General features: G+C 40.0%; 7 protein-coding genes across 7 annotated transcripts; 3 read left to right on the forward strand and 4 right to left on the reverse strand.

The window, feature by feature from the left end:
• Nucleotides 1-453: 453 nt before the first annotated feature.
• On the reverse strand, nucleotides 454-9,848 carry LOC108144601 (kinesin-like protein Klp10A). The gene is made up of 5 exons (XM_017269614.2): nucleotides 9,667-9,848; nucleotides 7,723-8,918; nucleotides 5,567-5,813; nucleotides 4,654-5,472; nucleotides 454-2,613 (listed from the first exon to the last, which is right to left on the reverse strand). Exons 2-5 carry the CDS (start codon nucleotides 8,745-8,747, stop codon nucleotides 2,293-2,295), a joined length of 2,412 nt encoding a protein of 803 aa, XP_017125103.1. The 5' UTR covers nucleotides 8,748-8,918; nucleotides 9,667-9,848; the 3' UTR covers nucleotides 454-2,292.
• A 441-nt stretch (nucleotides 9,849-10,289) lies between these two features.
• On the forward strand, nucleotides 10,290-11,447 carry LOC108144906 (spidroin-2). The gene has a single exon (XM_017270071.2). It carries the CDS (start codon nucleotides 10,480-10,482, stop codon nucleotides 11,326-11,328), a length of 849 nt encoding a protein of 282 aa, XP_017125560.1. The 5' UTR covers nucleotides 10,290-10,479; the 3' UTR covers nucleotides 11,329-11,447.
• A 1,324-nt stretch (nucleotides 11,448-12,771) lies between these two features.
• On the reverse strand, nucleotides 12,772-13,366 carry LOC108144915. Its single transcript, XM_017270082.1, has 3 exons — nucleotides 13,246-13,366; nucleotides 13,058-13,166; nucleotides 12,772-12,993 (listed from the first exon to the last, which is right to left on the reverse strand). Exons 1-3 carry the CDS (start codon nucleotides 13,310-13,312, stop codon nucleotides 12,903-12,905), a joined length of 267 nt encoding a protein of 88 aa, XP_017125571.1. The 5' UTR covers nucleotides 13,313-13,366; the 3' UTR covers nucleotides 12,772-12,902.
• A 1,555-nt stretch (nucleotides 13,367-14,921) lies between these two features.
• LOC108143900 lies at nucleotides 14,922-15,441 on the reverse strand. Its single transcript, XM_017268478.2, has 2 exons — nucleotides 15,182-15,441; nucleotides 14,922-15,121 (listed from the first exon to the last, which is right to left on the reverse strand). Exons 1-2 carry the CDS (start codon nucleotides 15,424-15,426, stop codon nucleotides 15,013-15,015), a joined length of 354 nt encoding a protein of 117 aa, XP_017123967.1. The 5' UTR covers nucleotides 15,427-15,441; the 3' UTR covers nucleotides 14,922-15,012.
• A 1,710-nt stretch (nucleotides 15,442-17,151) lies between these two features.
• On the forward strand, nucleotides 17,152-18,718 carry LOC108143974. The gene is made up of 3 exons (XM_017268584.2): nucleotides 17,152-17,394; nucleotides 18,191-18,323; nucleotides 18,391-18,718. Exons 1-3 carry the CDS (start codon nucleotides 17,298-17,300, stop codon nucleotides 18,509-18,511), a joined length of 351 nt encoding a protein of 116 aa, XP_017124073.1. The 5' UTR covers nucleotides 17,152-17,297; the 3' UTR covers nucleotides 18,512-18,718.
• Nucleotides 18,719-19,321: 603 nt separating this feature from the next.
• LOC108144731 lies at nucleotides 19,322-20,970 on the forward strand. Its single transcript, XM_017269831.2, has 3 exons — nucleotides 19,322-19,452; nucleotides 19,549-19,711; nucleotides 20,456-20,970. The coding sequence occupies exons 1-3, from the start codon at nucleotides 19,356-19,358 to the stop codon at nucleotides 20,535-20,537; spliced, it is 342 nt and encodes a 113-aa protein (XP_017125320.1). The 5' UTR covers nucleotides 19,322-19,355; the 3' UTR covers nucleotides 20,538-20,970.
• A 139-nt stretch (nucleotides 20,971-21,109) lies between these two features.
• On the reverse strand, nucleotides 21,110-25,384 carry LOC108144721 (GTP-binding nuclear protein Ran). Its single transcript, XM_017269820.2, has 3 exons — nucleotides 25,257-25,384; nucleotides 22,634-23,127; nucleotides 21,110-22,109 (listed from the first exon to the last, which is right to left on the reverse strand). The coding sequence occupies exons 2-3, from the start codon at nucleotides 23,066-23,068 to the stop codon at nucleotides 21,894-21,896; spliced, it is 651 nt and encodes a 216-aa protein (XP_017125309.1). The 5' UTR covers nucleotides 23,069-23,127; nucleotides 25,257-25,384; the 3' UTR covers nucleotides 21,110-21,893.
• Between the last annotated feature and the right edge of the window lie 1,617 nt (nucleotides 25,385-27,001).

Genomic DNA, 27,001 nt, shown 5'->3' on the forward strand with positions numbered 1-27,001 from the left:
ATTAACCCGTACATAATTAAAACATTTGCTTATTGTCCATAAAGTATTTAAAATACCATAAGGCCAATCGATAGTTTATTGTGGATGACAAAAATAAATGAAATTAGAGATGGCAGTTTACGATACTTCAATTTCAATTATGGAAATTAAAGCGCACATTTTGAAATTTTAAGCTATTCATTTTGTTTTTGAGTTAATAAATAGATTTATAGATTTATTTTAGTTATCCAACAAGCGAAGTCCATTATGTACATTATTAAAAAGCATGGAAGAAAACAGAATTCGAAAACATGTTATTTTGTTTTCGAATTCTATTTTATTCTTAGCCTTTTAATAGGGATTTCCATTTTTCCCTTCAATGTGTATTTTAAGACATATATTTAAGGTTTTTTTTTTATTATTTTTTAAATTTCCCTTTGCTAGCTAGGATCACCAATAAATAAAAATACCTTGTTTTTGCTTTACACATCTTTAATGTTAAATTTAGTTGTGTATGTTCACGTTTTATTACAATATAATTTATTATTTATATTTAATAATACATTATTAGAGTTCAAGTCCTAACACTTTCATTATTTTATTTATACCGCATAGTATCGAAGCACTCATTCAGTTGGTTTTTCCATATTAACATTGTTTTAAAAACTCGCATTTGGTGGATTATAAAATTGTTATCATTCGTCTGCTTTGGGAGGGGGTATTTTTTATAGTGCTCTGAAGAAATGCAATAACAAAATGATTGGATAAATACTTTAGGAGAAGCACGTGAGTATGTTTTCAATTTCTTTCTTTATCTTTTTCTTTTTCGATTTTTGTTAAGTTTGCTTATTAGTTTTGTTTTGTGTTGTGTTTTTCTTTTGTTTCGTTTAAGGCTAAGTTACTATGTATTATGTATGTTCTCCGCTATTTGGAACCGATCGATCTGTGTTTCTTATCAACGCAGTACAAACAGTGTGTGGAAATCCATGATTTGGTTAAGTTTCGTTTGATTTGCTTTCGATAGTTTTTAGTCGTGTAAACGTAATTAAATATATGTAATAAATATTAGTACAAAATGAAATGCAAATCATCTTCAAATAATAATAGCAAAGACAGTTTGCACTTTAAATTCTTCACCGAAGTCGCTTAGATTGACACATAAAAAAAAATATAATGTAAATTATATATAGTATAGATCAGAGAAGAGCGAACGAAAGAAAAGGATTAAAAGTATCCAAAAACACTCGCTGGCTAAATATCTCTCAGGCAGAGACTGCAGTTCGGGGATCGCATAGGATAGTCATAATCAATTATAGTTACGGGGGAATACGTATGTAAATTGGATTTGGTGCAATAGTAATTGAATAAATTAATACAAATTAAATACAGTTTTGTGGCCTTTAAATAAATACAATGCGCGATTAGTTCGTAGTTGTAAAGTGTAATAGATAGATTTGTGCCGCGGCATGAACAAACTCTGGACGAGCATTTAAAACGACGAAAAATGAAGGGAACAAATCGCATAAGGTAATTATATTAAATGGAATCTCATATCATATTTAGAGTAAGTAGTAATTATAATATAGTAAATGTCTTTTTCTTTTACAAAAGTATAGTATCGACTGCGCAGAAATCATTATCATAATCATAATCATATAATCATAATCGAAAGAGAACCCAAACAAAGGTCATGGCCTGTTTTTTTTTAATGGGCTTTGCTATTATTTGTTATTGGTGTGTTGCTGTCATTGTAAATCTGTGTTCCCGTGCTTAGTTCATAAAGTATATATTTTAACAGACTTTCAACAGTGCGCCTCCTCGATTATGAATGTAGTTTAAAACTTAATAAAACCAGCGCGCAGCGTTATCGAGTTCGACAGAGAATTAAAGATAGGGGGCTGTGACAAGTCTTTCTTTTGTTTGTATCAATAATTGAACATTTAAGTTTCTTAGAACGGATGCAGAAATTTTTATTATTAATACGTTAGACGACGACATCATCGTTAAAAATGCCAAAGCAACCGGGATAATTGGACTTACACATGCTTTATGCTTTGTATATAATAACTTGGGTCCGTTCAAGTTTTTGTGTAGGAGTAACTCGCCACCAGCCACCTGACCCCCACGCCAAATCCTCCATGGCTGACGTTGGATACCAAACTGCGAGGGGGCCAAGAGCGAGGTTGCAACAAAAAAAATATAAAATTCTAGTGAGAGTGCATATTTTGCATTCAATAAACAATGATGGGAAGCCAAAGGGGAGGGGCGGGGGTTGTGTTAAAAAAGAAAGGGGTGAAAGTTGGGTGCGGGAAACTAACGCTTGCCGTTCGGCGAATTGAAACTGCACGAAAGCATCTCCTCCTTGGCCAACTTGGCGCGATACTCGGCCATCATGTCCCGGCACTGAATGGCGATCTCCAGCAGCTGCGAAAACATCGATTCGCCCCGTTTGCAGTACGAGTCCTGGTCGTAGTCCACATAGTTGGTCAGGTTGTACAGCGCCTTCGACTCGGAGAGGAATGTCTCCAGTGTGGCGTTTACGGTGCGGTGATACTCCACCACCATCTCCTCCGTCTGCTGCAGGTCGTCAATAGCCTGGTGCTGTACAATCAACTCATCGGACATCTCGTGTTCCTGCAGATAATAATGGATTAAGTCTTTTAATCGATAATCGCTCCGACAAGTATATATATTTAATTACAAATATATTGCATTTAATTGAATTATTCATGGAAGTTTTCTTTTTAATTTGTCAGTTTTCAAAACTAATAAAAAAAAAAACAATTTTGAAATGTCATTAAATAATGGTTAGATTTAAGAAAACAAAAAAACTTTTTTGTGTCTGGATACTTATGACATATGGACTGAATATAACAAACAATAACTGACCTCTACCATATCTTACAGTGACATGACAGAATTTAGCGATTTGTGGGCGTAATAACATTTTAAAAAAGCTCGAGCTGTGTGGGCGTTACTCGAATCTCTAATGTTTATAGTTTTCCAGATCTCGACGTTCATACGTAGGGACAAACATGCCTACATAACGACTCGGCTACTCTACGAGTAACGGGTATAAAAACAATCTAATGCTTCTTGTTAATACAAATGATTTATTTAGTCGACGCGAGGCCATTTCATCATCATTCGAGAAAGGCATAGACTTGAGTGAGATATCGAAACAATTAACGAGAGCATTCAGCTAATAACAAAATATAAAACATAGAGAATGCCATTTAGATCTTCGCAGAATACTAGAGTGACGGGACCATGTCCATCTTCGAGCGATTGGCATCGGGATTCACCGGACTCCGGACATGGGGCAAATGGGAGGCGTACTTCAACAGCAATTCATCGCAGTCCAAAGTGGAGAAGAGCGTCTGTGTGCGGGAGCGTTGGAGTTGTTGTCGCCTTTTGGACTCCTCTGTATCCTCGGCAAACTGTGGCGGCGGCGGCAGTGGCATCACATTCTCCATGGTGCCTTTCCCTTGGCGCATCTTCACCTCGTTAATCAGGGCTTCCATCTCACTGACGTTCAGCACATGACGTTCTCCTGCTGGCCGCAATTGCTTAAACTGCTCGGAATTCGGAAGTTCATTAACGTCATCATGCTTTTCAATAGCTGTCTCTGACGGCAAGGTCACATAGAAGAATTCGTAATTGCTTGGCTTTTTACCAATTTTCCCGTCGTCCTTTTCCTTTTTGGCACGATTATCTGGAGTCGGGGGACGCACCGACTGCTTGAGGTTCGCATTGGACGTCTCTACTTTCCCCTTCGATGAACTAGTCTTCTGCTTGGCATAAACGTTGTAGGTCTTCTTTGGTGGTTTTGCAATCTTGGGTTTGTTGCAGTTCCAGACGCGAGTAGATTCACTGTTCTGCGCCACATGATCGCCGCCTTTGGTCCGGATTGCAGTCTTGCTGGCTCCGGTGGCGTCACTGGCTCCTCCTTTTTTTTTTGGCTGCTCATCACAGCAGCAGGAGTCTTGCTGTAAACGGATTGCAGACCCCGAGCAGTGGTACTCTTTGCGATTTTGATCGTGTTGTGGCTATCACGAGCAGTTGGTATCGATTTGGACATTGTGTTTCGTCGTATGGTTTGACTTGTACGGAAAACTAAAATCTTAACCGAAAGGGTTGTGAACTGATATAGTTGTAAAGTAAAACGCAAAGCCTTCTTGTCAAGTATTTTGGCCTTCTTAACTTGGTAACTAAACTAAAGTAAAACGCAAAGCCTTCTTGTCAAGTATTTTGGCCTTCTTAACTCGGTAACTAAATAAAAAAAAAAAGCGAAAGTCTAACGATAGTTCATAATATGTTCACAAACGGATTTAGCTTAATTTAATCAAACACCATTTAAGGCTCGTATTATTGTCGAAACGGACTTAGTTCAGAGGACCTACCTACTAAGAAATATTTCTTAAAGTCTTAATAAAGCATTTATAACCCAGCGTTAAATATATATTAATTAGATAGCTATCGTCGACAGATTATTAATTTTTCATCGATTTAGGATCCAGCTTCGCTTGTTTTGTCCGTTTTTTAAGTATGGTTCATTTGCGTTATCGTTTGTTTGTGATATAATTATAAAACCGTTTCCTTATTTAGTTTTTAGCCTAAGATTTGTTAGCATTTGCTAAATTATATATGGAGGTATGTGGATATAGTACTCACACTCAGTGAACTCAGCATGGCCAGGTCCATGTTTCCAGCGTTTCCGTTCTTGTTGTTGTTGTTATTATTGTTGTGAATACTGGGGCCCGAGTGATGTGAGCCTGGAGCGCCGACACGTTGGTTGTGCGACTGGGAGGCCGGCGCATGCGTGTTCTGGTGCAGCTGGTGAGAGTGCGGATGCACCAGGTTGAGCTCCTCCTCCTCGTCGTCGTCCATGATCTCGATGGCCTCGCTGTCGCCACCAGGGCCGATTTCGGCGATATCCTTAACCACCAGCTCCTTGACACGATCCGCATAGCGCAGCGTGTTGAGCGTGTGCTCGCAGGAGCTCAGTCCCGGCGAGATCATGGCGATCATGCAGGTCTTGCTCTTCTCGCCAATGAACGAGTCGCGCAGCACCTGGGTCAGTTTGGAGACACGGAAGGGCAGGTGGGCCGACTGTTTGCCCAGCGCCCGGATGCACTCCTTGAGGGCCAGCAGCGATTTGTTGATCTCGGCACCCTCCATGCGTGTCTGTCGGTCGGCCGACGAGGTGTCCACCCCACGTTCATTGCCCGCCAGATCGATGAACGAGAATTTGCCGTGGATCTTGGTGGAGCCCATCGGTCGCAACACAATCTGGAAGACGGCATGCGAACGCGACGAGTTCGAGTTGGCCGACGTCTGGCCGGAGGTGCGGGCAGCATTGCCGTGCTGGATGAGCTTCAGCACCTCCTCGACACTGTCCACCACCTTCTCGGTGAGGCCGACCACCTGCACCTGCTGTTTGCCGTCCTCTAGGACGCGCAACTTTTGCTTATCGGCCAGAAGATCGAAGACCTGTTTGTCCAAGAAGGGGAAGATGGATGGATGGATGGATGGATGGATTAGTTCTGCGACTCAGAATGTATGCCGGCATTCCATACACACTCACCTTTCCGCTGTAGATCTCAAAGAAGCTGGCCGAAACGACTAGATTCATGGAGCGATAACGTGGCATATTTAAGGTCACAAAAACGTCCTTGGCCGCCATGGCATAGATGCCGTTCTTGCAGTCCTGCACCTTTCCGTTGAACTCGCCTCCCATGGTGTGCGTCTTGCCGGATCCTGTCTGGCCGTAGGCGAAGCACGTCGCCATTCCGCCCTCGAAAATGGTTTTGACCAACGGCTTGGCTGTGTATCTACGGGTGTGATGTGAAAGTTGTTTATTATTATTGAATTTAACGTTAACGTTAACGTTAACGAGCTCTAAAGCTTAAGTTAAAATTGGATGTGTAGTTGAACTTAAAACAAACACCAAAGATACTCACGATACACTGTATATTTGTGCTAGAAGCTATATCTTAAACAGTTATATCGTTTAAAGTTAAACATTATTAGCAAGTAACGTATAATCATGTTTATATTTTATCTGCATTGTTATGTTATCTGTATAAATAATATATGGTTTTATAAACCAAGCCAAGAACAATGTAAACTGTAAGTTTGAAAAGAAATCTAAATTCGACTGATCAAAGACCCCAGAAAAAGAAAAACCAATTTAAATCATATCCGGTTATTTAAAGTATTGGCGTATTGATAATGAGTATGATTCTGCTACAATCAGCTGTTGTTTCATTAGTTCGTTATCATAAACCTAAAGCAGGTATTAAGGTATTAATTCCGGCCATTACTCATGGGGTATACTTTAGCGTCCGTCGTGACGCAAACGGCTCGTTTTGAATGGCGTTACCAATTCCCGGTAGCCATATAATACACTAAACTAAAGCGCAAAAACAGGAAGGAGAAGTTGGGAAATTAGCGGGAGAAATGGGAAAGAGGAAATGGTAAATGGGGAAAGGGGAAAGGGGGACAGGCGAATAAACAGAGCCGCTTTAATTCAATTGAAGGCAAACGCAAACAATTACTAATGGACAAATGCTGGGCCAAAAGGCAGTTACTTTTCGAAATCTCTTTTGCTGGCAGAATAAATTGTTTAGAGAGTTCGAGTTCGAACGTAGATCGGCCAACGAGGGGAAGTGGAAGTGGCTGGCTTGCTGGCTAGCTGACTTGATGGCTTGCTGGCTTTTCAAGTTAGTCATACAATACAACGCAAACGAAAAAGTATAAAACAAACTTGGCTATTTCGGGAACGACCGCTTTCAGATGCATGCTTTTGTTGCCGTCTCTGTCGGTATGAGTCAATGAGTAGCTCCACCAGAGATGCGCAAGCGTTTTCCATTCACACCATCGCAAATGTTTTATTTTAAACAAATATTTGTGTAATTGGAATGTGAAAAGGTGCATGTTGAATCCTCAAGATTGCAATTTAAACAAACTAAGATATATTTAAAGCGGACCCTATCCTTTATGGGTATAATCAGGTTTAAATACCTCAAATTTATAGTGAGTGGAAATCGCTAGTTCAGAACGTGTCCCATTTTAAATAAATATTTACTTAATTGGGATAGGAATATTTGGAAATCAAACATAATCTAATATATATTAAAGCCTCTTTTAACATTATACAAATTAAATAAAAAATAATACAGATAAAAATACCATAAATACTATATTAGATTTCAGTTTAAATATGTTTTATTTTATTATTTTAAAGGCTTTAAGCAAACTCATGACGTATGCTATTAAATATTTGTAGATCTTTTTGTAAAAATAGCTATCTAACTAGTCTGCTAATTAGGTTTCAGTAATACAAAAAGTTTAAATAATGCATTCATATTTTAGCTTTCTACGTTGCCTAATTAAAAAAAAATAATAAAATAGTTAATTTATTTCGATCTATGCCAGTATTAAAAACACATTAGTGATGTTCAGTGATTGAAAAGATATTAGCAAAAAGCTGAGAATATTGACAGACAATGGAATGTAGAGACGCCATATAAAGAACATGACCCGATGTTTGTTTAATCGCGCTAATAATTCAGCGATGTAGCACTCTTAACTGTACGACAGCTGCAAATAGTTCTCAACAAAATCCTTTTATGCTCGGTGCCAAACAAACCGAAGCAAGCAAAGCTTGTACCAGCCATAAATGGTATGGTAAGAGGTTCTAAATAGAAATTCTACAATCTAGATGGTTGAAATACTCACTTGTATACCATGGCATTGTCGCACGTGTCGTTGAAGGCGTAGTCGAAGCGAAACTTGTGATTCTCCAGGAACTTGGTGAGGTCGACCTTGCTGCGCGGCTCGTGCACGATGAGCATGTCCTTGCGCGGCACCGATATGACGTCGATCTCCTTGCGATTGACCTCCTTGCGGCTGATGGGTCGCTTCCGCACGCACACGGTGATCTGGTGGTCATCGACGGCCTGGCCATCGAGCAGCGGCACGAACTCCAGTGTGCTCTGGTACTCGCGTATCATCTGCGCCGTCTCCCAGTTGGGATTGCCCGGATCCTGGTTCATCAGGGCCACCTTCTCCTCCTTCATCTCGGCCTGGCGAGCACGTCGCTTCTCGCGGTTCTCCTTCAGACGTTCCACCTCCTTTAGGGCATGCGATCGGCGAGCTCCTCCGCCGGCTCCTTGGGTTGTGTTGCTGGCCGGAGCAGCAGCCTGGGCTGCTGGAGCTGCTGCCGCTGCTGCCGCCCCTGGATTGGGCAATGTGTTGTTGGGCACTGCCGAGGCAATCCTCGTCTGCTGCTGGCCGATTGCAGCTTGCGAGTAGCGCGGTCGCTGCAACCCGGTGGTGGAGGAGGCTCCGCCGGCTGTGGTGTTCGAATTGCTATTCGTATTGGCGCTATTGCTGTTGCCCAGCGGATGCGGAATCGATTGGGTCTCCTGGATCTTGTTCAGCATGTTGCCGGTAATGGTCATGCGGCTGGTGAGATTGCCACCAATTGCCGATTGAGTGGGATTCCGCGAGAGGTTCATCGGGGCGGTGGCCTGTTTCTTGGGCTCCGGGGCGGCATGCTGCTCCACGGTGTCCTGCATCAGCTCCGGATTCAGCGTGAGTATGGCGTCCAGTTCCACCTCCTTGCCCTTGGTTTCGCCCCGCTCGTACCATTCGACTGTGATGCACTTGCCCGACTGATTGATCACCGCCACCACGGCCATGTGGACACGGCCGTCCGTGCGCTTGATCTTGACGCTCTGCCCCACCGTGATCATATCCATTTTGGGGTCGATGATCTTGTGTAAAGAAGGTCCGCTTTTACTGGAAGTCCTTTTAGTATGTGATTCTCCTTGCACTGCTTCACGGACCGCGACTGCTTGGCGGTTGGCGAGAAGTCCCGTTAGTCGTAGAACTACTTGTTTCTGTTTATATATTTGCAATGCAAAATATGTCTGAGGTAAAACAAAAATAAAAACAGAGAGTAAAAATATGTGTCACGCCGATAAGAATAATGTTCTATTCGAAACTAATTACTGAAATGAAATGGCAGCTCCCCACAGAATTTGAGGCAATAATGGCTAAATCGCAGGGAACTGCTTGTCGAGGTCGCCGACAGCGTCTGTTTCGTTTCTGGAGTATGTGTGCATGTGTGTTTGCGCTTGGTGGCCTACGCCAGTGTGTGTGTGTGTGTGCTCAAAACGAATTCAAATGCCAACTGTCGTTTTCGTTGCGTCTGGCAACGGTAAACAAAAAAAAAAAGTGCAGAAGGAACAGTAGGGAAATGGGGAAAAGTAATAGGGGAACGAGCGTAGGATCGTTGTTCTGCCAACCCAAATCCCGTTACTGTCGTTGTTGTGCGCCCATTTTGTGGGCAATCGGTCTCGGAACTGTGCAACACTGACAGCCGTGCGGCACACACATAGCGACACATATGCATCTGCGGCGGCCCTTTTGGACACAAAAAAAAACAACAATCTGCAGCATACGACAACTAATCAATGCTTCGGGCTCTTAATTAGATGCACAAAAAAAACACTCACAAACGATGCGAAATGGCGTTTGGCTTATCGTTTTACGTCATACACGGGGGCTCCTGCTCCCACACACACAGCATAACACTCAAACGCACACACCGATGCAGAAAACAGACGGTCGCGGAAATGTAATTTAGTTTTTCGCAATCTGCTAGCTTTTTCTCACCTTTGCTGCTGTCTTCCCAAACGCTACACTTCGTTCGCACTTTCCATTAAAAAAAACTTAAAGATTTATCGACCGATCACAACGAAATATCACAAAATCTATCCGAAATAGTTTTACAAGCGACCAGATGTCAGCAACACAGTTTTGTAGTTTCACAGTTTCTTCGCCATTGTTTTTTGCCACACTGTCATGACAATGGCACGCCGTTGCCCAGCACTGGACTGCAGGCCGGCCAGTGCTGGGAATCAGCCGTTGCGTTTGAAATGAGCAATTGAGAGTGAGTGAAAAGGTGAAAAAATTTATTTTGAAGCTGGAGTTGCCTTGGGTTAATGGCTTATAGGAGGCCCCCAAGTCCGACCACCACCCAATTGGGCAGTTTTTATGAGTTTACTAACCTTCGAGCATTAGCCAACACTAGTCGAGAGTAACGTCTCTAGAGGTCAGCTGTTTTTTGAATATCTTGCGCCTACAAAACATCTTAAGAAAAAATATTAAACAAAAGCATAAAACAGTTGTTGACCTCTTCCTGTAATTATAAATGCAAAGAAGGTAGAAACACCTTCGAAAAACCCCTTGCTCTACATACTATCGATAGCATGAAAACAATCGATTGTGTGCCAGAGCCGAACAATCAATTGTATCGATAGCTGGGTGCATTTGTTTGTGCGTAGAAAGTAAATTGGCGAAACGAAACGAAAAAGCGAGTAAAAGTTAGCAAACTGCCAAAGAACTCACGGGTTATTCGCTGGACATAGTCGCCATATCAAGGGATCAAAAAAAGGGAAAAGCCCATAGCCAAATCCACGCCACGCCATGGACATCATGGACATCCAGGCCGTCGAGTCCAAGCTGAGTGACGTCACGGTGACACCGATACCGCGCAGCCAGGTGCAGAATTTCTACAATTACCAACAGCAGCGGGAGCAGCGCGAGCAGCAGCCCCAGATCCAGATATCGGCCATCCACCACTCGCGTGGTGGTACCGGAGGCTCGGGCTCGGGATCCGCCTCCTCAGCCACGGACTACTCCACGGCGGGCAGCGGGGGCAAACGGGAGCGGGACCGTTCCGGCGCCAGCGACTACAGCAGCTCCGCCGGCAAACAGAGCTCCGCTGCTGCTGCCAATGCAGCAGCCGCCGCCGCTGCCGTCGCTGCCCTCCAGTACTCCCCGCAGTTCCTCCAGGCCCAGTTGGCCCTCCTGCAGCAGCAGTCCAACACCACGGCCACGCCGGCAGCAGCTGCTGCTGCGGCCCTCTCCCTGGCCAACATGTGCTCCTCCACGTCCAATGGCGGGCAAAGGAACTCCGTTGCCACAGCCTCAGCATCCTCCTCCAGCAATGGCCAGAGCATGGGCCTGAACCTGAGCTCCTCGCAGCTAAAGTACCCGCCACCCTCCACCTCGCCCGCGGTGGTGACCACCCAGACGTCGGCCAACATCACCACGCCGCTGACCTCCACGGCCAGTCTGCCGTCCGTGGGACCCGGCAACGGGCTAACCAAGTACGCCCAGCTGCTGGCCGTCATCGAGGAGATGGGTCGCGACATCAGACCCACCTACACGGGCTCGCGCAGCTCGACGGAGCGGCTCAAGCGTGGCATTGTCCATGCCCGCATCCTGGTGCGCGAGTGCCTCATGGAGACGGAGCGAGCGGCGCGCCAATGAGAGGAGGAGTCGCTGTCGCCGCAGCTGGCGTCGTTGGAGTGAAGAGGACTCCTCATCCGACGACTAGGTTAATTCCCCTCCCCGCACAGATAGGATGGGTCGAATTTACGGACCAGGCATCTAAGGAGCATTTAGAAATCTTTGCACGATTGTGAGCCAATTCCGCTTGAATATCATAGAACTAATGCTATTTTGTAAACTTCCCAATGGGAAAAGAGTCTGCTCAAGAAGAGCAGCCCCAATTGCTTTTCCTGAGCGCCTTTTTTTCTGTTCTTTGCTATGGCATTCCAAATTTGGTATAATGAATCGGTCCACACTTAGCTTGCTGAAACACACCAGCCTGGACAGATCTCAATGACAAACAAGAATTAATATTTTGATGAAATTTAAACCGTAATTCTAAAATACTTAACCATTACTACAACTTTTGGGAATGATTCATGCAGATAGCTTTAAATTGACTGAAATTATAATACCCTCTGCTAGGGTATATGACTATAAATAATTACACATTTCTTTGGTTAACACATCACAGAGATCAAATTGTCTGGTTCAGCTATGATTGCATTACATTTAACTTATCCAGCTGGTTGCAGCACATGTAACATGGAAAGATGCTCACAACGCTCCAAAGATTGCTCATAGATTATGCAAAACCCATCCTATCCCCCGAATATCCCCGTATTATGCATTAAAAGTAGCAATTTGTATTAACTTGTAAGTCTCCATCAACTTAATGGCCCTCGGGCCGCCGGACCATAGTTAAAGAATGTTTAGACTAGCTCAGGTTACAATCGGTTAAATCTACATTGCTAAAGCTGCAACACAAGTTATGATATACATATATTATTTCTCTTTACCACATGACTAACAATCTGTATCCGTAATTGTAATCGATTAAGACTAAGATGCACCTGCTGATCCCGTGTGCTTGTTGTCCCCCAAACTGTGTGTCTGCGTAGCGAACTGTGTGCGATTAGTCTTATCTAATGGGGACTTCTTAGGCGAAGGAAGAGGAGATCCGTCCACGGGCAGAATTTGAATATGAATATGAATATGAGTATGAGTATAAGTTCGCCACTGCCGGGATCTCCTCGTTATTTTAGAGAACTATACAAATTCATATATGTAGTTAAGCAGAGATATATGTATACATATATTTACTTGTTATGCAAGCAAACAATGTGCATGTCCAAGTGAATGGTGAATTAGTGGCAATTGACACGAGAATATTTATATATGTATACACATAGAACACAACTTGTATATTTACTATATGTATGAGCAAATACGACTAAGTTCAAGCCTGTATACCAAACCGAAATCGAAATAAATGCGCAATTTTGGTTTTTGTAAGCGATTTTCACGCCTTACTTTTCAGAGATTTTCCATTTTTTGTTTGTCATAGTTTATCATTACCCTTCTTAATTCAAAGGAACATAATTTTTGTTTTAAACTTTATTTCATAATTTCGGGTTTGTCAATATCAATTAAATTCAGCAGCTCGTTTCTAGCAGTTTATCAAACTCATAAACACCACGTAATTTAAGTTTATATACTTATTTTTACAAGGTTTAACAATCGTATTTAGGACAACATCCGGGATATGGCTTGCTCAAGTCACTCGTCAACAAGCAGGGTTTCAAAGAGGCTATGGTAGGGCATCTGGGTGAGACAATTAAGAAGTGGGTATAATGCGGATATATCTATACGATCCGGTGCAACTTACGTTAGGGCTGATAGTTTCCTGGGTCCTTGGCATTTGTACTGCATGCAACGACCTTCCGGACTGTATGTCTCTCCAGTTTTAAACTTCTGACCGCCGACCTCACAGTCCACTAAAAGGAATAAAAAACGCAGACAATCGAGATGGAGGTGGAGGTGGAGGAGCAGGTGACCTTCCAGGGGCCTTCTTACCGGCAAACACCAGGAGTGAGTGGGCGCCCAGCACCAGCAGGCAGAGTACGAACGTGACCGATTTCATATTTTTCAGCAAACTGATCCGAGTGTTGCCTCGCCGCCTGACTATATTTTGTTATTTGGTGTTTGGGGTGCGCCTGCGATTAGAATCATTAGATTGAAAGGTCAAGATCCCAGTGATCTCGCGATTGCGTCTCCGGGGTCCACGGGTGTATCAAAAAGGTGGAAAATTCTTGTTACAAACAGATCAAGACTTTAAACTGGCAAACACAGCTACAGTTCAACTTATAGCACGATTGGGTTAGCGTGTCAAAGTGTTTCGTTTTGTATTAAGCAATTTAATTCAAGAAAGATTCAGTACACCGAAATCTAATAGAAAAGTATACATTTGTGTTAATTTAGTTTTAAGTGTATTAAAACATTCAGAATTTATGTTAGGTAGTTACACAAAATTTCAAACTAATCTAGTACAAACTATTCAAGCTAAATCACTTAAAAACAAGAAAGAAAGCAAACTTCGGCAAGCCGAAGTTCATATACCCTTGCAGCTATTGCATGAATTAAATACTTTTGAAAACATTTAAATTATGATTTACTTGAGTATATGCTGAAAAACATTGAAACTATGATGATTTGCAGCTCAATTATTAGATAGTTATTTTATATATTTTTATTATTTCTATGGGAGCTATATGCTATAGACGTCCGATTTTGATAAAATTTAAAACATAATTCTGAAATAATTAAACATTGCTATATGTCGAAGAACTAAACAAAAAATTAAAAAACAGAAAAGTTATATTTTTTTTTCATTTATTTTTCCGATTGTTCCTATGGGAGCTATATGCTATAGTCGTCCGATTTTGATGAAATTTAAAACATAATTCTGAAATATTTAACCATTACTATATCTCGAAGAACGCAACAAAAAATTAAAAAACAGCAAAGTTATAATTTTTTTTCATTTATTTTTCCGATTGTTCCTATGGGAGCTATATGCTATAGTCGACCGATTTTGATGAAATTTAAACCGTAAATCGGAAATATTTAACCATTACTATATGTCGAAGAACTAAACAAAAAATTAAAAAACAGCAAAGTTATAATTTTTTTTCATTTATTTTTCTGATTGTTCCTATGGGAGCTATATGCTATAGTCGTCCGATCCGGCTCGTTCCGACTTATATACTACCTGCAATAGAAAGACAACTTTTGGGAAAGTTTCATGCAGATAGCTTTAAAACTGAGAGACTAGTTTGCATATAAACGGACGGACAGACGGACAGACGGACGGACAGACGGACAGACGGACGGACAGACGGACAGACGGACATGGCTAATCCGACTCTACTAGTGATGCTGATCAAGAATATATATACTTTATAGGGTCGGAAACGTCTCCTTCACTGCGTTGCAAGCTTCTGACTGAAATTATAATACCCTCTGCAAGGGTATAAATATATTATTTTTTCTTATATTTATTTTTCGAACATATATGTTATTTGTTTAAAAAGTTATACAGAACAAACTTTACTAAAAACACAGAAAAAAAAAGGAAAATATTTAAGAAAGACAAGGTTTCTAGTTCTATTTTAATTTTGATTAACTTAGGCAACATTTTTTAGAAGCTATGAATGATGGAAAATATATACACATTTTAAAACTATAAAACATTTATATATATTATATCATGTTTTATTTAGTATATTTACTATAAAAATCACGCAGAACTATTATTTTAAAGGGAACTGTAAGCACATATATCTAGAGCCCACTGGAACACTCTAGCTTGGGGCAGCAATCCGGATATTGGAGGTCATAGTTGCTGGCGGAGAAGTGGCAACCAGGTCCGGGATATGGCATTTTCTCGCAGCTGGAAGAGATTACGAGAGATTTAGCTATGTTTTTTCTTTGCCTGATTTTGAAGACTCACTGTCGAATCAATAGCAGGTAGTCGTCGGTGCACTCCAGTCGGATGCAGTAGCCATGTTGTCCGGCGGGCAGAAGGTAGCCGTGCAGCGGCACGGCCAAGTCCAGCTCCTTGTAGAGACAGTGCTCCGGAATGGTTGGGTGCTGCGTGTGACCCTGGTACTGGGTGCTGAAGCCATTGGCCGCCACCGATGAGACCATGAGGCAAGCCACGAAAGCCACGAAAGCCACGAACGGTGCTCCGGACATGGTTGCTTTTCTATTGTGGAATGGGATGACCCAGTAATGGAGGCATCTCTTATAAGGGGCTGGGGCCCATCCGACGGGGCCTGCCTTATCAGTTCGCTATCACCGCTTCCGTGCCCTGCGATTGATTCGCTTTCGATTGGATTGGCCCGGGTTTGCCTTGCTCTCGAGCTGGAAATGGAGGAAGTTAGGTGGCACCTAGACCTTATCGAGTCTGGGAATCCGGACCTCTTCAGGTGGCAATTAGGAAGTGGTAACTTTTAGTGTTTGATCACTGGAGGGATGTTAAAATAATAGTTATAGCTATCATACCAAGTGTGTCTTATCAATAACAATTTAGTTATCTGCTTTCCGCTTTTATACAAATAAACAATAAAATAATTCCAATAAATATTTATCACAACTGTTAAACAATTGGCGAATTACTTATTGTTTGGTTAGCATCCTAATCAATTTTAAGAGTGTAAAAAAATAAAACATTATTCTTTGCAAATATTTTTAGTTGTATTTTTTTATTTATTTAATATTGATAAAATTAAATAATTTTTCAATCATGTGTAGATTTTGTTATAGTCTAAGCTTTTGAAGGGAATCGTGGAATTGATAATCATAATTAACTGATCCCATAACTAACCATCAAAGTAAGAGGAAGATGATGCTTAGAAAAGCCATAATTACAAATTGTAGTGGAAACCGTGGTCTTCACTCTATCCAATCTATTCCAAATCAAATCACATGGTTTATCCCCCTTCCCGCGATTAGAATTAATTAATGCAAATACAGCCACAATGCACTTGCACTCGTGAGTCTCATCAAATTTGCATAAATGTATCTACGTAAAACGTACCCGGGTATCTTGTGGTGTGGGTACAGAGTACACAGAAAGAAAAAAGTGTATATTTATTAAGTATTAAATATAGTTAAGTAATTTAACATTTGATATCGGAGCAAATGGTTAAAACAAAAAAAAAACGGTTAAACTAAAATTTTTAGGCAATTTCTACACTTTTTGGGCTTTAAAATATAATAAAAGTTAAAAAAAATTATTTTATTTATTTTATACAAATTCGTTTGTAAAATGGAATTTTGTTTTAGATTCTAATTTTTTGGTTTTGAATAAATATTATTTACGATCCTTAAATTAAATTAAATATAAGTTATAAGCTGAGAACATTTTTTTTTGTGAGCTGTTATATTTGAACTTGGGTTTCGGGTAGAAGAGGAATTGACAATATATCTTAAAGAGTGAACAAAAAAGAAATATTTATCTGAGTATAACATCATTTGCAAATCAAAGCTAAATGATAATATGCTGCTTTATTTTCTGTGTATGTGGCCGAAATTTGACTTTACAAAAGAGTTACTTTGTGTGCTTTTTGATTACTTTTCGCGGCGCAGCAACCTTGCCACAGTTTTTCGAACCGTGTCACTAAACTGTCAGGGATTTCCATTCACCTCCCCCTTCACCCATTCCACAAGCCAATCGCAATCGCAATCGCGATCGCAATCCCCGCCAGATCTCACTCTCACTTTCAGGGCTGGCTTAATTAATTTAAACTAGAGCTAGAGCGGACGCCTTAAGTCGTCGTCAAACAAAAGCCACAGCGCAGATGCTATCTGCGTATGTGAATGATATTGTATGTACCATATGCTATACCCATGTATGTACATATGTGCTCACATACTGCACAATGTTTATTATTAATTTTATATAAAAGCAACAACAATTAATTGTAATTGACTCAGTCGCACGGTTAGCGTACAACAGCCAAGTCGGATTTGGACTTGGATTTGGATTGGGATTCGGAATCGAAATCGAAATCGGCTTTGGCATCGGAATCTCAGACACTTAATTTTCCCCCCATTTGTCGATTATGCGAAGAACCGGAGTTGCCTGTCTTTTGATGCTCCTGGGCATTTGTGGTGCAGCACGGGCGGATCTCACCTATCGCGGAAATGCGGTTCACCCAGGTGAGCGGCGGATATACGCGATATCTAATAGTTAAGAGTATGAAATTATCTCTGTTTAATCTAAAAGTTCAAGTTGAAAGGCGAAAACCCTATAGGTGTGATTTACAGCATTCATTAGCATGCCTCACAGAAATAACAATACAGGAAGATGAAAGAAAAAATTCACTGTACAACAGTGGGAATTGAACCCGTCATCCTATCACCAGTGACAGAATTTTTTTTATTATTATTGTGTTAATTATTCAATCCAAAAACTATTAATTCGTGTAAAATCGATAAGTTTTATTACATATTTCTCTTGAAACCTTTAAAATATATTAAATTAGTGCCAGAAAAGAAGAAATAGGAAAATTTAAAACTTAGTTGGAAATAGAATAATTGTAGCACTAAAGTTAAAATTAAAAAAGGAAAAATAAAGCATATTCATGACCACAAGCACACAACCACTTTCCTATTTTAATTAAATTGCTTTATTTATTTTATTTCTAATTTTTCGGCTTATAAAAAAATAAACAATATTTTATAATCATTTTTTTTTTTTTTTTGACATTCTAGCACTTTAAGAATAACTTATTATTTAATTTAAAAAAAAGGAACAAAATAGGAAACAACATTTGAGGAAATTATAATTGTCAAGCAATTTACTAATCTATCAATGAGTACTTAAAATGATTTCTTTTATTATTATTGTATCTCAATAAAACAAGCGGTTTCGTAAGTGAACATATATATATATATATATATGAATCTATGTATACATATATTTTATTTAATGGATTGTTACCAATTCCCCTAGATTATCCTGGGCAGTGTTACTATGAGGAACTCAACCAGGCTATTCCCAAAAAGCAGTCCTACAAACCGATCAATCGCGAAGGCTATTGCCAATCGATCTACTGCCGGCCCGATTATGTCCTAGAGATTGGCTAGTAAGTTTGTTTAAATTGTTAAAAAAGTATTTGTTAATAGTGATTACCTAATGATTTTATAATACAGCTGCGGTCGGCACAATTTGGTGCCCACGGACAAGTGCAAGATCGCCTCGGATATGAGACGCACCTTCCCCGACTGCTGTCCCAAACTGGTTTGCCAGGAGTCGGAGAGCAACTACATCTAGGCTGGATCTGGATGCTGTGGATGCTGTATTTAGCCCTTTAGTATAAGCTTCATTTGCCACGTGGCTTTTGGTGTTCAATTTATTGAATAGCTCTTCATTTAGTGACTGGATTGGTTGGTCAACGAGTTTTCTTAATATTTGTTTTTAAAATCTTTTGCGTTTATTTTTAAGTTTTTTTATGGATTTTGTTTTTTTTTTTAGAGATATGCCTTACATACATATACAAAAATTAAAAAAAAAAAAATATACATATACTTAAAAAAATAAAAAAATCTTTTATTTTTTATAAATATAACTGAATTATTTTTGACTTTACCTCATTTTCAGTTTGGAATAGGTGTTGTCATGTAAACAATCAGCCCAAATTGTCACAGGTACAATGTGGTGTAATATTTTATTCCATTTTGGTTACAAGATCCAAACATTTTTAATAAAGTTTCAATTGTAAGGTTTAATTTTCTAGGGAAACTAAAAAAACAATATCAAATTTCAATTTTTTTTTTATTCTATTCTTAAACGTTATCATATGGATTTAAAGCTTGAAAATGTTTTCTGAAATATGTACTTATCTGTAAATGAAATATTTTATGGTAGTGAGTGTTACTTACAGGGCATGTAATTATTGTTCCTAGATTTTAAAATATTGAAACTTTTGGGGAAACTACGCATTTGACCCCTCTCGGGCAATTAAACAATTAAAAGTGCCACCATAATCCCTCTCAATCAAGCTGAAAATGCAAATCACGGCTACTAATTTGCACACAAACACCAAGTGTGCTCAGAAACTATAAATAGGAAACAGGTTGGCCGGCGGTCGTTTTAGTCTCGTCTCCACATTCCGAAGATGCACAACAAGAGAACCGTATCCGTGTGGCTGGTGTTCTCTGCCGTGCTGGTGGCGCTCCTGCTACCGGAGGCACTACTGCCCACCGCCGATGCCGGTGAGCTGCCCATGGACCCCTTTGCCACTGTCCAAACTGGAATTTAAACCCAATTCACGATCCCATCACCCATCTCCCATCCCATTCCATTTTCAGTCAGCGAGCCCGTGTGCTCGTACCGCAACTCGGAGGATGAGACCATCTTCCTCAAGTACCTGCCGCTCCTGAGGCGCGGACAGGACTACGTGGACTTCGGGAAGGACGGCAAGTGCCTCAAGCGGGCCATCTGCACGGACACCTTCAAGACGATCGTGGAGGAGTGAGTATATTGGTTCTAAGCTGTTTAAATTCATATACAGCGCGGTAAAGTAAAGTGCTAAAAAATAAGACATACATTTACTTCTCTTTAAGTTTATCAGAATGCCTAACTTGCCCATAAACAAAATGAGGTTTAAAAAACATTGATATCAATTTAGCTTTACAAGAAAAATAAAAATTTCTTTAGTTTATCATATTAGCTCTACAAAAATGTAAAAAAACTGTTTTTCAAAAGTTGCTTCCAAACTATTTTTGATTGCTATATTCGAAAGCTTAAAAATTACTATTATTTTCAAAGTAAACAAATTGACATTGTAGTAATTTTTTAATTAAATGTTTGCAATCATTTCAATTTCAATTTTAAATTCATTTGGAAATTTGTACATATCAAATTGAAATACTGATATCAAAATGAATTTCATATTAATTGTTGTCTCTATTAACATAGAAATATAAAATATATTGTAAAGTAACTTTTAATCAAGATAAAATCCCTATTTTTTTAAAGCAACTGCTTCTGGGAGAATAGACCCATTTTTTAATGTCTTTTTTAGTTTCAAAAACATAATTGTAATATGTTGATATCAAATAAATAAATATTCATATGAATCGTTTTGCATACAAAATTTAAATGATCAACTTGTCAAATAATGTTGCTGTGAGGCAAATCAAATACTTACCAAGCTGACAATGGGTTTCCAAAGAGCATATATATTTACTTAACTCTATCACAATATCATTTCAGCTGCGCCCAACACAAAATCACGTGTGCCAACAAGGATCGCTTTACGGGCGTATTTCCCGGCTGCTGCCTCAAGTGTCCTTAAAACGGAGAAGTTCAGCTGCTTTAACGCTCCAAAAATAAAAAGCGAAAAATACATAAAACGAAATTCCAAATTGCTACTATGATTTGAATTTCAATATTTGGATAAGACTTTGTGCTTCATTCAAGTTTGGGGTGTTAAAATGCCTTCATTTTCGACAATGAGAAAGTGTTTGATATCCAACTTAAAGTTTTAAAAAAAATAATGTACATGATAATTATACAAAATACAAAAAAAAAATGCTACTATTTAAAGCAGGAAAGATGATTAAAGATGCACAAATTATCTAAGACCAATATAAAATTATTCAATGCCTATTTATGCCTGTAACAGTAACACACAGCAATAGGCGAAGTGATCTGCCAATTATACAGATGATTTTGCACGATATTTTCAAATGTAGCTTAATCGAATAATAATTAAAACATTCAACATACATTATATACTTTATGGAATCACAAGTTTTAATGCCCTTGAAGAGAAGGGTATGAAAATACCCTGATCCGCCGACTGATATTCCACTTTATTAGTCATTTCTGATTAGTTACAATTAACCAACTTTATAGCAAACCGAATTGTTTTAAATAGATTTTTTCACGTTTATTTTTTGTATTTCTTAAGTTTCTTAGATTAATAACATGTAGATGTGATTTCGGCGGCCTTCCTGTAATTTTCTGTTTTTTATTTATATTTTTTTGGGCTCAATTTTAGTTTTTACTTCCGTTGCGCTCTCGCTCGCTCCCGTGTGCACAGAGCATGCCGTCTCCTTCTTTTTAGCATGCACACCGTTGTTGTTGTTATTGTTGTTGTTGCAGTTGTGGAAAAGAACATAGCTGTTTGCAAGTTTTAAAAAAATACGTGTTTCGATTTTTTATTTTACTTGGTTTTCGGGTATGTTTTGTTTCGTTTCTCTACCATTAGAACAATTTCAATATCTGCCAAAAGCAAACGAAAATGAAACAAACAAAAAAAAAAATCATGTGTAACCGACTTATCAAAGAGTGGATCTAAAAATATATATACGATCGACGGCAGAAGGTCTGCAGGGCTTGCAGTTCTAGCAGGGCTGGCAAATTTGGTCGCTCGTTTACGTTTGCTAGCAATCCGATAGATAGATAGTATATAGTGAGTGGATAGTAGATGGTAGACTATTGCTGATGCTCCTATTCGGTAGTGGTTGCTGCTCCAGTTTTCTATTCTTTTGATCTCCCATTTTATCCTGTCATTTGCCAGTTATCCTGTTATCCTGTTGCACCGGCTCGTGACTGCGACTGTGTGTGTGTGTGTGTGTGATTCTGGTGTGTGTGTGTGTGTGTGTGTGCAAAGCCGGCCATCTCTCTCAGTTAACTATAAATAGGCTTATAGATCCTCGTCCTCGTCGGGCAGGGCGGTCGCCTGGGCCTCCTGCAAGTCCCGCTCGATCTGCGCCTGCCAATCCTTGTCCATCTTGACCTCGGGCGGCAGCAGGGCTGGCATGGCGACGAACTCCAGGTTGGGGTCACCAACCAGCTTGCGCGCCAGCCAAAGGAATGGTTTCTCGAAGTTGTAGTTCGATTTGGCAGAAATATCGTAATACTATACGGAAAAGAGGTGAACAATTTTAGTTTTTAGAGTTTCTAGAGATTAGAGGATAGACAAGTTGAACTTTACCAAACTATTACCACACATTATAACATCAGAAGGAGTTTTCGGAATGATATCGCGATATCACATACAGCCCAAATTAACTTAAAAAAAAAAACTTTGAGAGGGAAAGTCTTAGCTTGTTCATATATCCTATAAACATTGTATTTCTCTTGAGTTTTGGCTTCACTTAAAAGGAATTTTCGGAATTCTTATTTCTAATATAAAAATGCTACCTAGTAAATTGTCTTGAAAAGAAACAATCAAGCAAGCATTAACTTGTGAATCTATCTTGTGAATCTAAAACATATTGTATTTCTCTTGAGTTTCAGCTTCAGTTACTCGACATAAATGTGATGTTAGGTGAGGATGTTTCTTCGTAAATAAAGGTATCAAACGTACCAAAAATCATGATTAAATGCAGACTGTTTGGTAAAGTTCCCCTCGCTTTTCTGGCTTCTGGACCAAACACTCACCTGCAAGTTCTTCTTTCGGTGGAAGACGATGCTCTTCGCCTTCACCTTGCGGTCCTTGATGTCGACTTTGTTGCCACAGAGGACGATGGGGATGTTCTCGCAGACGCGGACCAGATCGCGATGCCAGTTGGGCACGTTCTTGTAGGTGACACGCGAGGTAACGTCGAACATGATGACGGCGCACTGGCCCTGGATGTAGTAGCCGTCGCGCAGGCCGCCGAACTTCTCCTGGCCGGCGGTGTCCCACACATTGAAACGGATGGCGCCACGATTGGTGTGGAAGATCAGCGGATGCACCTCCACGCCCAGTGTGGCCACGTATTTCTTCTCGAACTCGCCGGTCATGTGGCGCTTGACGAAGGTTGTCTTGCCGGTGCCGCCATCGCCGACCAGCACGCACTTGAATGTGGGGATATCCTGTCCTTCCTGAGCCATCCTGCTAAGCACTCTTCGCTTCTTTTACTTTTTGGACCTTTGACGTCGGAACAGTGGAGCTGTTTTTTGTGTAAAGTAATATTGATTGTAGTTGTTTGGCGTTAGTTGTCTTCTCAGTAGGTCTGTTAGGCTGCCAGCAAAGAAGCAGGAATGCAGGAAAACGGATGTTATTGGTTCGGCGAGCGCCAGGCGACTGACTATTGACTACTGACTACTGACTGCTGACTACGAGTCCTGCGAATCAAACGCCTAAAACGTGACGTACGAATGGAGTGTACAAAGGATGCGTCAAAGCCCGCCAAGGACAGCAAACAGCTGTTCGGAACAGAAGCGAATGAGCGAGAGCAGGACGACAAGAAAGGGAGAGCGACGCACGAATACTGCAGCTGCTGCTGCTCCTGCTCCTTCCTGCTGGGCCAAGGGATAAGGAGCAAGGGAGACGGCCACAGAGGCTCGGCTGCTGCCTGCGAATATGCAGGTAAAGGAAAATTCTTGGCGCACCAAATACCGGCAGCAACAACAGCAACAGCAACAACAGTAACAACAACAAGGACAACTGGCAAACAACAAATGTAGGGAGTTCGCAAGGATATTCGTTTCGTTGCAGACACAAATACCATGCGAAAACATTTTTTTTTTTTTTTTGACACACAAAAGAAACCCACAAAACTCGGCTAAGCTATCCGACCCATAATTGTCTTAGGTATACTAATTTAAATGCGGAAATACAGGGTAATGGTCGGAATCTGGAATCACAGACCAAAAAATAATTGTGACTAATGCAAAATACATTAGTTACAAAATTTGGCGCTACAATATTGAAAAAAAAATCATCAAAACTGATCAATTTGTTAATAAAAAGAAAATTAAAAATTAATTTCAAGAACAACACAAAACCCATAAACGTGCAACCTAATAGTTGTTTTAATAACATTGCCTAAGAATTCAAAAACACAACAAATTATATTATTATGTGCCGTAGATGCACGGTCAAAATAAGAAAATTAACAAAAAGTTATTAACAAATGGTAGTATGTTTGCCAAATGTTCAGCAATTCAATTTCCTGCACGTATCAATACCAATTGAAGTACATGTTGGATGTTTTAAATCTAAATTAATAAACAAGACCAAGGAATAAGGATAAATTGAAAGTAGGGTATTTCTGGACTTGGTTTCTCCATGATTAAATGTGAGCAAAGCCAAATTTTATGAGACCCTGAAAATGCCCAACGTGTGAGTCATAATTTGCTTATTTGTTTTTGCATATTTGTGATTTTCAGGATGTCCGGCAATTGCCAATATTGCGAAATTCCTGCGCCTGCGCAACTGTCGGCCAGTGCTGCCCATAAATGGCCGCAAAACAGGAAATAACGTCCACCAAACAGAGGGCGGCCTGTAACGCCGGCGGATTACAGCTATGTATATACATACATATGTATGTACATATACTGCTGTTGCAGTAGAAACCTGTGGACGCTGCAAAGCGCGCCAAAAAACGCCGCATGCGAGTGCACAGCCAGTCGCAATTCACGTGAAAAAAGCACATTCGCATTTAATTCTAAATAACAAATCGAATTCTAGCACACACACGCAGACAGACGCCGACGCCGACGTCGCTGCCGGCAGAAGAAGAAACATGAAGCAAATTTCATCGCATTTTTTTCTTTTTTTGCGATTCATGCCTAACCTCACAAAATGCGAATGGCATGGCAATCGGGGGGAGACCATTTGACTTCCAGGAAATATTACCAGTTTTCCAAGTTGGGACTGGGTGTCCTAGGTAATCCTGGCTGGGTTTGAGCCCAAGGATTGGGATTTGGTCTGGAACTTTTGGGAGCAGCACACGAGGCGGCACCACGTCGCTTGGATAGGGAAGGGAAGTCTCTAGAGTCTAGACCTTTTTTAGTGCAGCATGTGCGGCTTAGCCCGGCTTATTGGACGGGTGGAAACGGCAAGGCCAAAGAACGTAATTCCCAATTGAAAGCCAGATTTACCAAAATAAGCCACACAGTACCGCGAAGCGACGCCGTCGTCCATATTGCGGCCGCAGCCGCAGCCGGGTCAAAGGCGTCGAGGAAAGCACTTACACTCTAGCAACACCACCTTGTCACACACAAAACCCCTAAGGCCACGCACCACGCACCTTTTTCACAACATAAAGCACACATCGACTCGGGGTTTACTTACATGTTGCTGCTCAAATTTGCTCGCTCGAATTTCCTCGAAAATCAAAACTTTTTTTGCGAAGCGCAGTAGAGGTGGAGAAAGTTCGATGAAAACAGAGATATAGAGATGGAGAAACATTGATGGAAACATCGAAACATGTATCGATGTTTTTAAAAATGTTGTCAACATCGATGTTTTTTGGCGACCGATCGATCGATGTTTTTACCGCATCTCTAATGTAAGGAAAGCTCAAAAGTTATGTGGGTAAAATCAAGTTCTTAAATTATATTAATAAGTGTATTGAGATATTTTTAGATATTCTCCTAGTGGTGTCTTTTGTCACGGAGAAATTGTTTTTGTCTACCATTATAAGAATTCAAAAATCCAAAACACCTTTAATAATCGATTGTCCAACCGAAATGTTACATAACGGAAATATCGATAATATCGGTGTTACCATCTCTAACTGTTAAAATACATCGATTTCCCTCATAGATGTTCAAATTCACGACGTTGCTTGCGGTGTCACGACGCTCCTCTGCGTATCGATAAAATGTATCTTCCCATCTTTATGGCGGAGTATGTATCCGCTATTTGTGGAGTAAGTCCCCGCTATCGAATTTCTCGACTTACAACTCTGTTTTGTGAAAGCAGTTGTAGCCCTGGTATTTAAATGGCTGTGAAATTTTACAGCACTTTTGGCGCCAAATACAAATAATACCAGAATATTGTAAATATATACCTTTAAAATTTTTGTAAATATATATTTAACTGACGAAAAGCTAAGACTGGCCATGCATAAAATATAACTTTTTATACATTAAGAAATGTTTTTACTATTAATATAACAGCTATAAAACAGCCAACTATTATTTAATTTTAAAACTAAAATCCATTTTCTCAAACATTTATTAATTCAATTTTTTAAATTGACAGCAAGAGCAGTTTACCTAACATCTTGATATTAATAACACAAAGCCTGCGAAAACCAATTAAAGAGGTCACAATTGTAAAAAGATTAGCTTAATCCCAACGATTTCATTGTGAACATAGTGATTCAGTAGGCAATTGACTCAATCATAATATTGGGTCGATAACATAGGCAATATGCAAACTCGACAATTTTTTTTGCATCACACTTCGTTTATTTACTTTGCTATTTGCAGACGTGATGACGGTGTTATTGAATGCTGGCGTATTTGAAATATTTAACCGGTTTTTGCTCTCTCAACATTGCCTTAAAGGTTGATTGCACCACAAACTGTAAATAAATGCCACACCTGAGCACTGTGGGATATATTGTATACAAAAACGATTTAAATTACAGAGATTTTGCCATAAAATCCGACTTTATACGACCATTTCCACGTAGAATTATTCATATTTTAAGGTAATCATGTTTTCGGGAGCACCCAAATATCGTGGAAACGAACAATTGAACCCAAACACTTTTGCGCCTCTTTGGATGATTCATTTTGAAAACAAACAAACAAACAAAATTTCCAAGTACCTGATTCACCAAAAATTAAGATCAAGTCGTAGATATAACAGAAAAGAGAACACAAAGCAATTTTCGAGATTTTTCAAATAACAAATATACATATGTCAGAACAAAATGATTGAGATTTGAGATGTGATTTGATGGTAGGTAAGTTCCTGAAATTATAAGATCAGCTAAAAGAAATTGGCTTTGACCCACTGTGCCTGTAGATCATTTGCATACAAAAGGGGAAGAGTTGACAAACTGCTGGAGGCGGCGATAGAAG

The sequence above is a fragment of the Drosophila elegans genome, unplaced genomic scaffold (genome assembly GCF_018152505.1).
Source record: "Drosophila elegans isolate 14027-0461.03 unplaced genomic scaffold, ASM1815250v1 contig_149, whole genome shotgun sequence".
NCBI lineage: Eukaryota > Metazoa > Arthropoda > Insecta > Diptera > Drosophilidae > Drosophila > Drosophila elegans.

Excerpts from the sequence above, each read along its gene's own strand:
- LOC108144601 (XM_017269614.2), bottom strand. The coding sequence starts at position 8,747 with ATGGATATGATCACGGTGGGGCAGAGCGTCAAGATCAAGCGCACGGAC. Across the intron at positions 5,814-7,722 it reads GACAATGCCATGGTATACAA|ATACACAGCCAAGCCGTTGG; the intron begins GTGAGTATTTCA and ends TCACACCCGTAG. Across the intron at positions 2,614-4,653 it reads CCATGCTGAGTTCACTGAGT|GAACACGAGATGTCCGATGA; the intron begins GTGAGTACTATA and ends TATTATCTGCAG.
- LOC108144906 (XM_017270071.2), top strand. The coding sequence starts at position 10,480 with ATGGACATCATGGACATCCAGGCCGTCGAGTCCAAGCTGAGTGACGTC.
- LOC108144915 (XM_017270082.1), bottom strand. The coding sequence starts at position 13,312 with ATGAAATCGGTCACGTTCGTACTCTGCCTGCTGGTGCTGGGCGCCCAC. Across the intron at positions 13,167-13,245 it reads CTCACTCCTGGTGTTTGCCG|TGGACTGTGAGGTCGGCGGT; the intron begins GTAAGAAGGCCC and ends TATTCCTTTTAG. Across the intron at positions 12,994-13,057 it reads AGGAAACTATCAGCCCTAAC|ATGCCCTACCATAGCCTCTT; the intron begins GTAAGTTGCACC and ends TGTCTCACCCAG.
- LOC108143900 (XM_017268478.2), bottom strand. The coding sequence starts at position 15,426 with ATGTCCGGAGCACCGTTCGTGGCTTTCGTGGCTTTCGTGGCTTGCCTC. Across the intron at positions 15,122-15,181 it reads TACCTGCTATTGATTCGACA|CTGCGAGAAAATGCCATATC; the intron begins GTGAGTCTTCAA and ends AATCTCTTCCAG.
- LOC108143974 (XM_017268584.2), top strand. The coding sequence starts at position 17,298 with ATGCGAAGAACCGGAGTTGCCTGTCTTTTGATGCTCCTGGGCATTTGT. Across the intron at positions 17,395-18,190 it reads CGGAAATGCGGTTCACCCAG|ATTATCCTGGGCAGTGTTAC; the intron begins GTGAGCGGCGGA and ends CAATTCCCCTAG. Across the intron at positions 18,324-18,390 it reads TATGTCCTAGAGATTGGCTA|CTGCGGTCGGCACAATTTGG; the intron begins GTAAGTTTGTTT and ends TTTATAATACAG.
- LOC108144731 (XM_017269831.2), top strand. The coding sequence starts at position 19,356 with ATGCACAACAAGAGAACCGTATCCGTGTGGCTGGTGTTCTCTGCCGTG. Across the intron at positions 19,453-19,548 it reads ACTGCCCACCGCCGATGCCG|TCAGCGAGCCCGTGTGCTCG; the intron begins GTGAGCTGCCCA and ends TTCCATTTTCAG. Across the intron at positions 19,712-20,455 it reads TTCAAGACGATCGTGGAGGA|CTGCGCCCAACACAAAATCA; the intron begins GTGAGTATATTG and ends ATATCATTTCAG.
- LOC108144721 (XM_017269820.2), bottom strand. The coding sequence starts at position 23,068 with ATGGCTCAGGAAGGACAGGATATCCCCACATTCAAGTGCGTGCTGGTC. Across the intron at positions 22,110-22,633 it reads ACCGAAAGAAGAACTTGCAG|TATTACGATATTTCTGCCAA; the intron begins GTGAGTGTTTGG and ends TTTTCCGTATAG.